We start from the raw sequence: 14035 nt of genomic DNA, 5'->3' as shown, positions 1-14035 counted from the left end.
CAATGTTCAGATGTGAGGAGCTCCACAACCCGTGATGTCACGCGCACATCGTCTGCTACTTCTGGTACAGGCAAGGCTTTTTTTTTATTAGAGACCAAAAGTTGCAAACTTTTTCATCGATGTTCTCTACTAAATCCTTTCAGCAAAAATATGGCAATATGGCAAAATGATGAAGTATGACACATAGAATGAACCTGCTATCCCCGTTTAAATAAGAACATCTCATTTCAGTAGGCCTTTAACGTTGTATTACTGTAAATGGAAAGAGGCTACATTTGTTTTTACGGTAGAATAAGTTGCCAGAATAAGGAAATAACTTGTACTGTTTTTCCGTGAACAATCTAATGTTGTAAAAACCAATGTCAATTTAACACAAAAATTCTGGCAAAATTATGTAAATGTAAAGTTTTTACTGTAAAATGACCAGACTTCTTAGAACAATTTATATACCGTATTTTTCGGAGTATAAGTCGCACCTGCTGAAAATGTATAATAAAGAAGAAAAAAACAACAACATATATAAGTCGCACTGGAGTATAAGTCGCATTTTGGGGGGGGGGAATTTATTTGATAAAACCCAACACCAAGAATAGACATTCGCAAGGCAATTTAAAATAAATAAAGAATAGTGAACAACAGGCTGAATAAGTGTAGGTTATATGAGGCATAAATAAGCAACTGCTATGTTAACCTAACATATTATGGTAAGAGTCATTCAAATAACTATAACATATAGAACATGCTATACCTTTACCAAACTATCTCTCACTCCTAATCCATAAATCCCATGAAATCTTATACGTCTAGTCTCTTACCTGAATAAACTAAATAATATTATTTGATATTTTACGGTGATGTGTTCATAATTTCGCACGTAAGTCGCTCCTGAGTATAAGTCGCACCCCCGGCCAAACTATGAAAAAAAACTTCGACTTACAGTCCGAAAAATACGGTACAAAAGTGCCAAATCCAGCGCCCCTCCCTAGTAACAAAGACAAGCAACTTAGCAGTCTGGAGGCATTTAATTTTTCATTTGGAGCCATAAAATCCTTGGCTGATTTGCATACGTATTTCCAAGCAATGCAATTGAAAACGATGGCCTCGGATAAACGGAGCCCTTAACGCTCCAAAATGACCCTGTGCAAAAAGCCTTGCAATAAATACTCTTATTTTCACCGTGCCCCGTAGGTGTTGATTTAATTCTTTAAAATTTCCTGACTGCTTTGGCGTAGTCGTGTTTTAGACTGCGTAATACTCTCGGCAGAGTGCTTTAATAGCTTGTAGACTGCCGTGTGATATACTGTGCCTGATACCTTGGAAAGAAGCTGTTAAAACACAATGCAACTCCAGAGCAACATATTGCCCGCTGTCTGCTCAAGCCCATAAAGAGGCTTTTTTTTAATCAGCAATATTGTATCGGTTATTGTTAAATGACGTCAGTGTCGTCTCCGTCTGCACTCTCCTCCTAAAACACGTCGGCAAATAAAACTAATGTGTTTGTATGTTGCATTCGGAGGGAGCAGAATTACAAACCCCGTTTCCATATGAATTGGGAAATTGTGTGAGATGTAAATATAAACAGAATACAATGATTTGCAAATCCTTTTCAACCCATATTATGTTGAATATGCTACAAAGACAACATATTTGATGTTCAAACTCATAAACATTTTTTTTTTTTTTTTTTTTGCAAATAATTCACTTAGAATTTCATGGCTGCAACACGTGCCAAAGTAGTTGGGAAAGGGCATGTTCACCACTGTGTTACATCACCTTTTCTTTTAACAACACTCAATAAATGTTTGGGAACTGAGGAAACTAATTGTTGAAGCTTTGAAAGTGGAATTCTTTCCCATTCTTGTTTTATGTAGAGCTTCAGTCCTTCAACAGTCCGGGGTCTCCGCTGTCGTATTTTACACTCCATATTGCTGAATGTGGCTTGGCATTGTCTTGCTGAAATAAGCAGGGGCGTCCATGAAAAAGACGGCGCTTAAATGGCAGCATATGTTGTTCCAAAACCTGTATGTACCTTTCAGCATTAATGGTGCCTTCACAGATGTGTAAGTTACCCATGCCTTGGGCACTAATACACCCCCATACCATCACACTTGCTGGCTTTTCAACTTTGCGTCGATAACAGTCTGGATGGTTCGCTTCCCCTTTAGTCTGGATGACACAATGTCGAATATTTCCAAAAACAATTTGAAATATGGACTCGTCAGACCACAAAACACTTTTCCACTTTGCATCAGTCCATCTTAGATAATCTCGGGCTCAGAGAAGCCGGCGGAGTTTCTGGATGTTGTTGATAAATGGCTTTGGCTTTGCGTAGATGTTTTTAACATGGCTGTGCAGCACTTTGGAAACGTTATTGTTGTTTAAATGTGCTAAATAAATAAAGTGGATTGGATTTGGCTTTGCATCGGAGAGCTCCAACTTGCACTTACAGATGTAGCGACCAACTGTATTTAGTGACAGTGGTTTTCTGAAGTGTTCCTGAGCCCATGTGGTGATATCCTTTAGAGATTGATGTCCGTTTTTGATACAGTGCCAACTGAGGGATGGAAGGTCACGGTCATTCAATGTTGGTTTCCGGCCATGCTGCTTACGTGGAGTGATTTCTCCAGATTCTCTGAACCTTTTGATGATATTATGGAGCGTAGATGTTGAAATCCCTAAATTTCTTGTAATTGCCCTTTGAGAAAGGTTGTTTTTAAACTGTTTGACTATTTGCTCACACAGTTGTGGACAAAGGGGTGTACCTCTCCCCATCCTTTCTTGTGAAAGACTGAGCATTTTTTGGGAAGCTGTTTTTATAGCCAATCATGGCACCCACCTGTTCCCAATTAGCCTGCACACCTGTGGGATGTTCCCAATAAGTGTTTGATGAGCATTCCTCAACTTTACACTCTAACATTTGACAACCAAATAATTAAACAAGGCGACACGGTAAAGAATCTGGGTATTATCTTCGACCCAACTCTCTCCTTTGAGGCACACATTAAAAGCGTTACTAAAACGGCCTTCTTTCATCTCCGTAATATCGCTAAAATTTGCTCCATTCTGTCCACTAAAGACGCTGAGATCATTATCCATGCGTTTGTTACGTCTCGTCTCGATTACTGTAACGTATTATTTTCGGGTCTCCCCATGTCTAGCATTAAAAGATTACAGTTGGTACAAAATGCGGCTGCTAGACTTTTGACAAGAACAAGAAAGTTTGATCAAATTACGCCTGTACTGTATATACCTTTATATACATATATACATACATATATACCTATACTGTATATACCTTTATATACATATATACATACATATATACCTATACTGTATATACCTTTATATACATATATACATACATATATACCTATACTGGCTCACCTGCACTGGCTTCCTGTGCACTTAAGATGTGACTTTAAGGTTTTACTACTTACGTATAAAATACTACACGGTCTAGCTCCATCCTATCTTGCCGATTGTATTGTACCATATGTCCCGGCAAGAAATCTGCGTTCAAAGGACTCCGGCTTGTTAGTGATTCCCAAAGCCCAAAAAAAGTCTGCGGGCTATAGAGCTTTTTCCGTTCGGGCTCCAGTACTCTGGAATGCCCTCCCGGTAACAGTTCGAGATGCCACCTCAGTAGAAGCATTTAAGTCTCACCTTAAAACTCATTTGTATAATCTAGCCTTTAAATAGACTCCCTTTTTAGACCAGTTGATCTGCCGTTTCTTTTCTTTTTCTTCTATGTCCCACTCTCCCTTGTGGAGGGGGTCCGATCCGATCCGGTGGCCATGTACTGCTTGCCTGTGTATCGGCTGGGGACATCTCTGCGATGCTGATCCGCCTCCGCTTGGGATGGTTTCCTGCTGGCTCCGCTGTGAACGGGACTCTCGCTGCTGTGTTGGATCCGCTTTGGACTGGACTCTCGCGACTGTGTTGGATCCATTGTGGATTGAACTCTCACAGTATCATGTTAGACCCGCTCGACATCCATTGCTTTCCTCCTCTCCAAGGTTCTCATAGTCATCATTGTCACCGACGTCCCACTGGGTGTGAGTTTTCCTTGCCCTTATGTGGGCCTACCGAGGATGTCGTGGTGGTTTGTGCAGCCCTTTGAGACACTAGTGATTTAGGGCTATATAAGTAAACATTGATTGATTGATTGATTGACTGTGGAGCTAGCACTGAGCTACTGGGACGGAGAGGCTTCGCGGTGTCTTGGCTGGGTGAGCAGGTGTCGGACACCTCAGTCACCTTGGACGTATCCTCGCTCATCCATGCGGACTGGACACTGGCCGAGAGTGGAGTCGGCTGTCTTGGTTGCTTTGTTGGGTCTGCTCCTGTCTCTGGCCATGCTCCCTCCTCCCCAGCGGACGATGGCGTGGAACACCGCAGAGGCCACCACAGTGGATATGTTTATTTTACTTTTTATTCATAGCTGTATGTAGAAGTGTCTGGTTGTATCTGCTGCTTTAATGTCCTTAATGTCCTCTGTGTTCTTTGATGTTTGATGTTTCCCCTCTTACACACATGTGAGAGGGCTGTGTACTATGGCTATCAGTTGTTGTTGTTTTTTTATTTTTTTATTTTTTTTCCCCTTGGCCTCAGTCTGCACCCCCACTCCAGGGCCTAGGCTAAGAGCAATTTTTTAATTTTATTTTAATCTTCTATTTTTTTCTTCCACCACCACCCCCCCACCACCCCCCTTGTTTACCTGTATGTCATCTTTTTTGTAAGGGGCGCTGGAAGCCGGCAGACCCGTCAGCGATCCTGTTCTGTCTCCCTGTAATGTTTGTCTGATCTTGAATGGGATTGTGCTGAAAATTGTAATTTTCCTGAAGGAACTCTCCTGACGGAATAAATAAAGTACTATCTATCTATCTATCTATCTATCTATCTATCTATCTATCTATCTATCTATCTATCTATCTATCTATCTATCTATCTATCTATCTATCTATATTCAACTGAATATGGCTTGAAAAGGATTTGCAAATCATTGTATTCTGTTTATATTTACGTCAAACACAATTTCCCAACTCATATGAAAACAGGGTTTGTAAGTTGGATTCGGAGGAGGCAGAATGATTTCTCCTGCGTTGTGTGTTCTGAGGTCGGGATGCAGATGGTGGTTTATTGTCACAAATAGGCCGTCTCGAGGTTTTACACCTGGGTCACTGAATGGCTGAGCGCAGGCGTTCCACCAAACACTGATTACCAGATGTTTTTGTGAGGAACAGCACCGGAATACTCAAGAAGCCATGGTGATGGTGTAGAATCCGTAATGCAATCATGCGTCTTTATAATAAGACCAATTAAACGGTAATGGATGCCGGATATAAAGCCAACAACGATAATCGAGACGCTAAGAGTTTTTGCTGCCGTCTTCCAGCTGGCATTTGCCGCCGGGGTCTTCAGCGTTTGGCATCTAAAGGTTTACTGCAGACCTGTGCATACTGAAAAAGGCTTCATTTTTTTATTTTATTTCCTTACAGGCGGCAACGCAGTACAGTACATAAAACGCTCACGTCGAGCTTGAGAAATGCACTAATTGGTTTTACCTTGTAAATGTCACTCATGATCGTTGTCCCCCCCCGTTAAGGCTCCCCGGAGGACGGCGGCAAACCCTTCCAGTGTCCCGTCTGCGGCCTGGTCATCAAGCGCAAGAGCTACTGGAAGAGACACATGGTCATCCACACCGGCTTGAAAAGCCATCAGTGTCCCCTGTGTCCCTTCCGCTGCGCTCGCAAAGACAATCTCAAGTCCCACATGAAGGTAAGACGCTCGCTTTGTTTGGTCAAACATTTTATTTCCTGCCTTAAAGGCCTACTGAAAGCCACTACTAGCGACCACGCAGTCTGATAGTTTTTATATCAATGATGAAATATTTACATTGCAACACATGCCAATACGGCCGCTTTAGTTTACTAAATTGCGATTTAAATTTTGCGCGGAAGTATCATGCTAAAACGTCGCTACGTGATGACGCGTGCGCATGATGTCACGGATTGTAGAGGACATTTTGTTCCAGCACCGTTACCAGCTATAAGTCGTCTGCTTTAATCGCATAACTCCACAGTATTCTGGACATCTGTGTTGCTGAATCTTTTGCAATTTGTTCAATGAATAACGGAGACGTCAAAGAAGAAAGCTGTAGGTGGGAAGCGGTGTATTGCGGCCGCCTTCAGCAACACAAACACAGCCGGTGTCTCATTGTCTACATTCCCGAAAGATGACTATGAAGCTTTACTAGGGACGGCGTGGCGCAGTGGGGAGAGTGGCCGTGCGCAACTCGAGCGTCCCTGGTTCAATTCCCACCTAGTACCAACCTCGTCACGTCCGTTGTGTCCTGAGCAAGACACTTCACCCTTGCTCCTGATGGGTGCTGGTTGGCGGCTTACATGGCAGCTCCCTCCATCAGTGTGTGAATGTGTGTGTGAATGGGTAAATGTGGAAGTAGTGTCAAAGCGCTTTGAGTACCTTGAAGGTAGAAAAGCGCTATACAAGTACAACCCATTTACTATGGAACAGAGCGGTCAAGCGAACACGGTTGGATTGGACCACACACACAAAGTACAGTGTATTATGCAGCGATCATTTCGAAAGATCGTGTTTCGAAGAGGGTCCCCTGCGAAGGGCAGAGATGGGCATCGCCACCACCCGTTGACTGGTGCCGAAGAAAGTTGCATGGCCGACCTTCAGGTTGTACAGGTACGACCATATGATCTCACTAACACACTAGTAACACAATAAGCAGATAAGGGATTTTCCAGAATTATCCTAGTAAATGTGTCTGATAACATCTGAATCGCTCCCACTGCCCTTGTCTTCTTTTTATTATTTTTTTATTTTTTTCTGCTCCTTCACTCTCACTTTCCTCATCCACGAATCTTTCATGCTCGCTCAAATTAATGGGGAAATCGTCGCTTTCTCGGTCCGAATCGCTCTCGCTGCTGGTGGCCATGATTGTAAACAATGTTCAGATGCGAGGAGCTCCACAACCCGTGACGTCACGCGCACATCGTCTGCTACTTCCGGTACAGGCAAGGCTTTTTTATTAGTGACCAAAAGTTGCAAACTTTATCGTGGATGTTCTCTATCAAATCCTTTCAGCAAAAATATGGCAATATGGTGAAATGATGAAGTATGACACATAGAATGGACCTGCTATCCCCGTTTGAATAAGAACATCTCATTTCAGTAGGCCTTTAAGTGACATCACGGGCGGTGAAATGACTCCAACTTTAATAAAAATCTTTAGAAGGAAAAAAGTGGCCTTTGTCGCTAAACTGGCAAAAAACAAATACCGTTGTAGGAGCCTAAATGATGTTTAAAAGCCTACTGAAATGAGATGTTCTTATTTAAACGGGGATAGCAGCTCCATTCTATGTGTCATACTTCATCATTTCGCCATATTGCCATATTTTTGCTGAAAGGATTTAGTAGAGAACATCCACGATAAAGTTTGCAACTTTTGGTCTCTAATAAAAAAGCCTTGCCTGTACCGGAAGTAGCAGACGATGTGCGCGTGACGTCACGGGTTGTGGAGCTCCTCACATCTGAACATTGTTTACAATCATGGCCACCAGCAGCCAGAGCGATTCGAACCGAGAAAGCGACGATTTCCCCATTAATTTGAGCGAGGATGAAAGATTCGTGGATGAGGAAAGTGAGAGTGAAGGACTAGAAGAAAAAAAAAAAGAGACTAGAGGGCAGTGGGAGCGATTTAGATATGGAAGATGCTGTGAGAGGCGCCGTGGAAGCCGTGGGGGTGGCAGGACCACTCGGCCAGGCCCAACCGCAACAAGGGATAGAGCCATATCGCTTTGAACCCGACGCTGACGGTCAGGAGGACGCTGCTGATGGAGTAGCACACGACATGGATCGCCTTCAGAATACAGAATGGTAAAATGTTATTTATTAATACACATAATAAACTGTACTTTGTGTGTGTGGTCCAATCCAACCGTGTTCGCTTGACCACTCTGTCCCATAGTAAAGCTTCACCGTCATCTTTCGGGAATGTAAACAATGAAACACTGGCTGTGTTTGTGTTGCTGAAGCCCACCGCAATACACCGCTTCCCACCTACAGCTTTCTTCTTTGATGTCTCCTTGTTCATTGAACAAATTGCAAAAGATTCACCAACACAGATGTCCAGAATACTGTGGAAATATGCGATGAAAACAGACGACTTATTAGCTGGGCACGATGCTGGCACAAAATGTACAATCCGTGACGTCACACGCAGGCGTCATTATACTGAGACATTTTCAGTAGGAATTTTCGGCGCAAAATTTAAAATTGCACTTTAGTAAGCTAACCTGGCCGTATTGGCATGTGTTGCAATGTTAATATTTCATCATTGATATATAAACTATCAGACTTCGTGGTCGCTAGTAGTGGTTTTCAGTAGGCCTTTAAGTTCATTTACATTTTGTTGAAGTAGGGTTGGGCGATTTGGCCTTTTATTAATATCTCAATATTTTTAGGCCATGTCAAGATACACCATATATATCTCCATATTTTGCCTTAGCCTTGAATGAACACTTGATGCATATAATCACAGCAGTATGATGATTCTATGTGTCTACATTCAAACATTCTTCTTCATACTGCATTAATATATGCTCATCAGAGGTGTAACGGTACGTGTATTCGTATTGAACCGTTTTGGTACGGGGGTTTGGTTGGTAGGTGTACCGAACAAGTGTCCACACGTATTGCAGGTTTTGTAAACAATGCACACAATAAAATAAAATGAGATTAAAAAAAAAGGAAAACAATGACATTTTTTTGGGATAAAAAAGAAAGTAAAATCATATAAAACAATTACATAAAAAATAGTAATTAATGATAGTGTTAGTGGACCGGCGACACACACAATCATGTGTGTTTCAGGGACTATGTCCCTTGCAGACTGTGTTATATATGTTGTGGGAACCAGCATTTTGGTAGCAAAAAGAAACAACCCTTTTTTGTGTGAGTGGGTGTGGCTGGGTGTGAATGGGGGAGGGAGGGGTTTTCTTTGGGGGGTTGATGCACTGATGGAAAGTGTATTTTGTGTGTTTTTGTGTTGATTTAATAAAAAATAAAAACAAAGAAAAACAAAACAATGCACACTGAGGCACAACACACGGCATGCTAGCAGCGACCGGGCTACCATAGACTGACCATACCTCCTCATTTTCACCGAATATGTCCTCTTTTACGGTTAGGCCGATATTATCCGACATCTCTAATTATAAGGTGCACTTTATATGTAATTATTACATTTGTCTGAATAATTTAATGCCGGTAGCACGTTACTTTGTCTAACATCAATCAATCAATCAATGTTTATTTATATAGCCCCAAATCACAAATGTCTCAAAGGACTGCACAAATCATTACGACTACAACATCCTCGGAAGAACCCACAAAAGGGCAAGGAAAACTCACACCCAGTGGGCAGGGAGAATTCACATTCAGTGGGACGCCAGCGACAATGCTGACTATGAGAAACCTTGGAGAGGACCTCAGATGTGGGCAACCCCCCCCCCCTCTAGGGGACCGAAAGCACTGGATGTCGAGCGGGTCTAACATGATACTGTGAAAGTTCAATCCATAGTGGCTCCAAGACAGCAGCGAGAGTCCCGTCCACAGGAAACCATCTCAAGCGGATCAGCAGCGTAGAGATGTCCCCAACCGATACAGGCGAGCGGTCCATCCTGAGTCCCGACGAGCGGTCCATCCTGGGTCTCGACTCTGGACAGTCAGTACTTCATCCATGGTCATCGGACCGGACCCCCTCCACAAGGGAGGGGGGGACATAGGAGAAAGAAAAGAAAAGAAGCGGCAGATCAACTGGTCTAAAAAGGAGGTCTATTTAAAGGCTAGAGTATACAGATGAGTTTTAAGATGAGAATATGACGTCTTTTTTAATTAACGACAAATCTAACGCGTTACTGTTTGCACACCTGTAGTCTTAGAGTAAAGATTATTTACGCCAAGTCTCTGTGTGTTACTATTTTTTTTTCTCCCCTCGTAAAAATACATTTTATTTCTCCTTGCCCCTTGATAACCGCCAGTGAGGTGAGGGCAGCAGTGAGCAGCAGCGGTGGCCGCGCCCGGGAATCATTTTTTGGTGATTTAACCCCCAAGTCCAACCCTTTGATTGATTGATTGATTGATACTTTTATTAGTAGATTGCTCAGTACAGTACATATTCCGTACAATTGACCACTAAATGGTAACACCCCAATAAGTTTTTCAACTTGTTTAAGTCAGGGTCCACGTTAATCAATTCCTTGATGCTGCCTCCTATTTTTATAGTCTTTGGTATGACTCGGCCGGGGTTTGAACTCACAACCTACCGATCTCAGGGCAGACAGTCTAACCCAGGGGTGTCCAAACTTTTTCCACTGAGGGCCGCACACTGAAAAATCAAAGCACGCGGGGGGGCTATTTTCATATTCCATCCATTTACTACCGCTTATTCCCTTTTGGCGCCTATCTCAGCCACAATCGGGCGGAAGGCGGGGTAGAATCTATGTATAAAAAATATACATTTAGGCCTCCACTCAGGGTTTTGGTCAAAAAGTATATTTAAAATGTGTCATTATTCAGCATTATTATTTTCATTATTCAAGTTTTAAACCTCTAGATCAACATTAGGAAAAAAAACACAAAAAATGCAATATTTTCACCCATTTACGTTTTAGGTGGAATATTTGAGATTATATAATAATTGGAGCCTTAATTTTGGATTTTGATTCATTATTATTTTTTGAGCTATGACACTTAAAAACAAATCACACTAAAATTATTGGGGATCCAAAAGTGTCCTACTCATTAAAATATTAAAAATAAATTATAAAATTGTTTTACTGTTTACTTTTAACACAAAAATCTTGAGGTCAACTTCAGATACAGCCGTCAATTTTAAGTTTTATTGTTGTTTATGTTTTGTTTGTTTGTTTTAGGCCCTTCTTTAAAAACAGCTCAGTTTTTTATATGGCAAAACACAAAATATGCAGCATTTTCCCCCAAAAATATTTCAATGTGACGTAATCAGAGCCTTGAATAGGTCAATAATTCAGAATGACATTGATTTTGATTCATTATTATTTTTTAAAGAAAGAAACAGCCTGCATGGCAGCTTTGTGTTATAAGAGTAAGCATTGCAATATTTTCTTGTTACATTTCACCTGTTTGCTATTTTATACCACTTTTTATGTTTTTAATTTTTTTCAATTCTTAAAATGTGCCGTGGGGCCGTTAAAAAAATGGCCGCCGGGCCGCACTTTGGACACCCCTTGTCTTACCACTAGGCCACTGAGTCGGATGACAACATAGGTATGCGTATGTTTGTAGTTGCAGTCCTACTGAGTAAATGTATGTGTCGTCTATGATCTTGTTTTCTTGTATCCTTCAAGTCACTCTGATTGTTCTAATTGGGGACTTTGGCTCGCCCTGCCTCGCCAGGTACATCAGCACCAAGACCGGGGCGAGACGTTCCAGTGCGAACTCTGCCCTTTTACCTCCTCCCGCCACTTCAGCCTGAAGCTTCACATGCGCTGCCACCAGCACTTTCCCCGCACTGACATCAAGGTGAAAGAGGAGCTCACTACCGACACGGAGGGCGAGGGCGACGCCGGCTCCGTGGACGCCAGGGGGACCCAGGTGTCCCCGCTGCACGCCGACACCGGGCAACAGACGTCCCCGCCGAGCGAGGCCTCGTCCAATCACGTCCACGTCAAGGAGGAGCCGCTGGAGCGAGACCTGTCGGTGCTCTCGCCCTTCAGCGTCTGCAGAGAGCGTCCTGGCAGCAGCGCTAACTCCTTGGATCTGCCCGGCGTGGGCGGCGGGCTCCGGTCTAGCCCGAGTGGTCCAACCACGGCCTCCCTTTTCAGCCCAGACATCAGCACCAAGACAGCCACTGACCTGCTCATGAAACTGTCGGGTAAGTACAAACAATCCAGTTCTGGTACTGCTTCTTTTTGATCCAAAACAAACCCTAATTGGGAAATAATGAAATCACTGAATGTGTCAGGAATCCCCCAGAATGAACATTTTTGGGCGAAACAAAAAATGAGGCAGAAAACTATAGTGAGACAAGAAAAAACAGTAGCACACCTGCAAATTTGGATTACAACCCTTTAATTCTCATTCCGCGCCTAAAATAAATCGACAATTGATTGAAATGGGTTCTATACTGCCTTTGAAAGGTGGCGGTACCACTCTTTGATCTCAGTGATTACAGACCCTGGAGCATGATGTCAAAACAAACACACACACACACACACACACACACACACACTTTTTTTTGTTAAGTACATAACTCCACATGTGTTCATTCATAGTTTTGATGTGACTATCTACAATGTAAATAGTCATGAAAATAAAGAAAAGGCATGGAATGAGGAGAAGGTTGTCCAAACTGTGAGAGAAACACTGCCTCATGTTTCCATTCTGACTGAGTTAACATTTTCCATGTACACAAATTCTGCAGGGATCATCCCACTTCTGACACCCGTAACTCATATTTAAATCATTCCTTCTAGATGTGGCATGATGTCACAGTACATGTGCATAACAGGTACCCTATTCCACTTTTTTTCAACCTTTTTTGAGCCAAGGAACACGTTTAGCGTTGAAAAAATACGGAGGCACACCACCAACAGAAATCACTAAAAAAACTAACCTCAGTTGACAGTGAAAAGTTGTCACTATTGTTGGATATGACTTTAAAACATAAGCAAGCATGCATGACTATAGTTCTTGTCTCAAAGTAGGTGTACTGTCACCACCTGTCACATCACACCCTGACTTATTTGGAGTTTTTGTTTTCCTGTGTGTAGTCTTTTACTTTTTGTCTTGTGCTCCTATTTTGGTGGCTTTTTCTATTTTTTTGGTATTTTCCTGCAGCAGTTTCATGTCTTCCTATGAGCGATATTTCCCACATCTACTTTTGTTATATCAATCAAAAATATTTCAGTTGTTTTTATCCTACTTTGTGGGGACTTTGTTGATAGTCATGTCATGCTCAGGTCTACATTGTGGACGCCGTATTTGCTCCACAGTAAGTCTTTGCTGTCGTCCAGCATTCTGTTTTTGTTGACTTTGTAGTTTTAGTTTTGTTCTGCATACCGTATTTCTTTGAATTGCCGCCGGGGTGCTAATTAATTTAAAACCTATTTTCACTCCTGCGCTTACCAAAGGCATGCGGTAAAAGTAAGCATGCGCTAATTATTTTATAACCTCTTCTCACTCCGGCACTTACCAAAGGCATGCAGTAAAAATTTGAGTGTGCTGTAAGGATACATCAGGAAAAGCTCATTTCATAAAATAAACTTTATTATGGTCTTACCTTTACTTATAAATGAAGTCCATGCCAGCTCCTTCTGATCAAAAGCATCGATAACTTGTTTATAAAAGTCTTCCTTATCTTTCTTCAGTTTTAAAAGTCTCTCTGTCTCGATGGAGATCTTCCTTTATTACCTCCTGCTTCGATTGAAAGTCCAATTTGGAAAACCAGGAAGCGTTATTGTATAAATAATACACTGGGTATTTAGGACTGGAACATACTTTATTTCAGCCCAATTGTTTACATAGCCAGCATAGGAATGTTTCATCCTAAAAGGTCCGTCGTGCATCCCCCGCGTCATATCCGCCCCAGCACATATCACGTCACTCAGTGTCACTTCTTCTGCAGCTGAGTAGCTGCAATAAGGATCACTAGCGCCCTCTACCACCAGGAGGCGGGAGTCATTTAATGACTCATATTTGACACACGCAGCTACGGTATTGTGACGGTCTCAAGCCGTCGTCTTGTGGGTTCCCAGGACCACCAAGGAAGGACATGGCCTGAGCAGTTTGACTTTGTTTATTTTTCAATAAAACCTCACTCCAGGTCGCTCTTCCACTCATCCTCTCTGCTCGCTTGCTGTCGCCGCCTCCTCGCCACCATTTTGGGCCGGGCTCCAGCGTACCCTGCCTGTCTGTCGGACCGTCGGCTCCACCTCTCCACAGGTATATTAATAAAACATAG

The 14035-nt window shown here is 42.4% G+C and overlaps 1 protein-coding gene and 1 long non-coding RNA gene across 2 annotated transcripts in view; both read left to right on the top strand.

The window, feature by feature from the left end:
• Window positions 1-12092, top strand: part of LOC133539111 (zinc finger protein 827-like) — a 126364-nt gene extending 114272 nt beyond the window's left edge. Inside the window, exons 3-4 of the mRNA XM_061881199.1 lie at window positions 5606-5778; window positions 11470-12092. Coding sequence (XP_061737183.1) covers window positions 5606-5778; window positions 11470-11988 — 692 coding nt within the window. The 3' untranslated portion in view covers window positions 11989-12092. The remainder of the gene's footprint in view (window positions 1-5605; window positions 5779-11469) is intronic.
• Window positions 1-14035, top strand: part of LOC133539116 (uncharacterized) — a 1110877-nt gene that overhangs the window by 288935 nt on the left and 807907 nt on the right. The gene's annotated exons all lie outside the window — the stretch shown is intronic.

Source organism: Nerophis ophidion, linkage group LG20 (assembly GCF_033978795.1).
Source record: "Nerophis ophidion isolate RoL-2023_Sa linkage group LG20, RoL_Noph_v1.0, whole genome shotgun sequence".
Classification (NCBI taxonomy): domain Eukaryota; kingdom Metazoa; phylum Chordata; class Actinopteri; order Syngnathiformes; family Syngnathidae; genus Nerophis; species Nerophis ophidion.
Note: the sequence above shows the minus strand (reverse complement) of the source record. Positions and strands in the feature narration are given on the sequence as shown.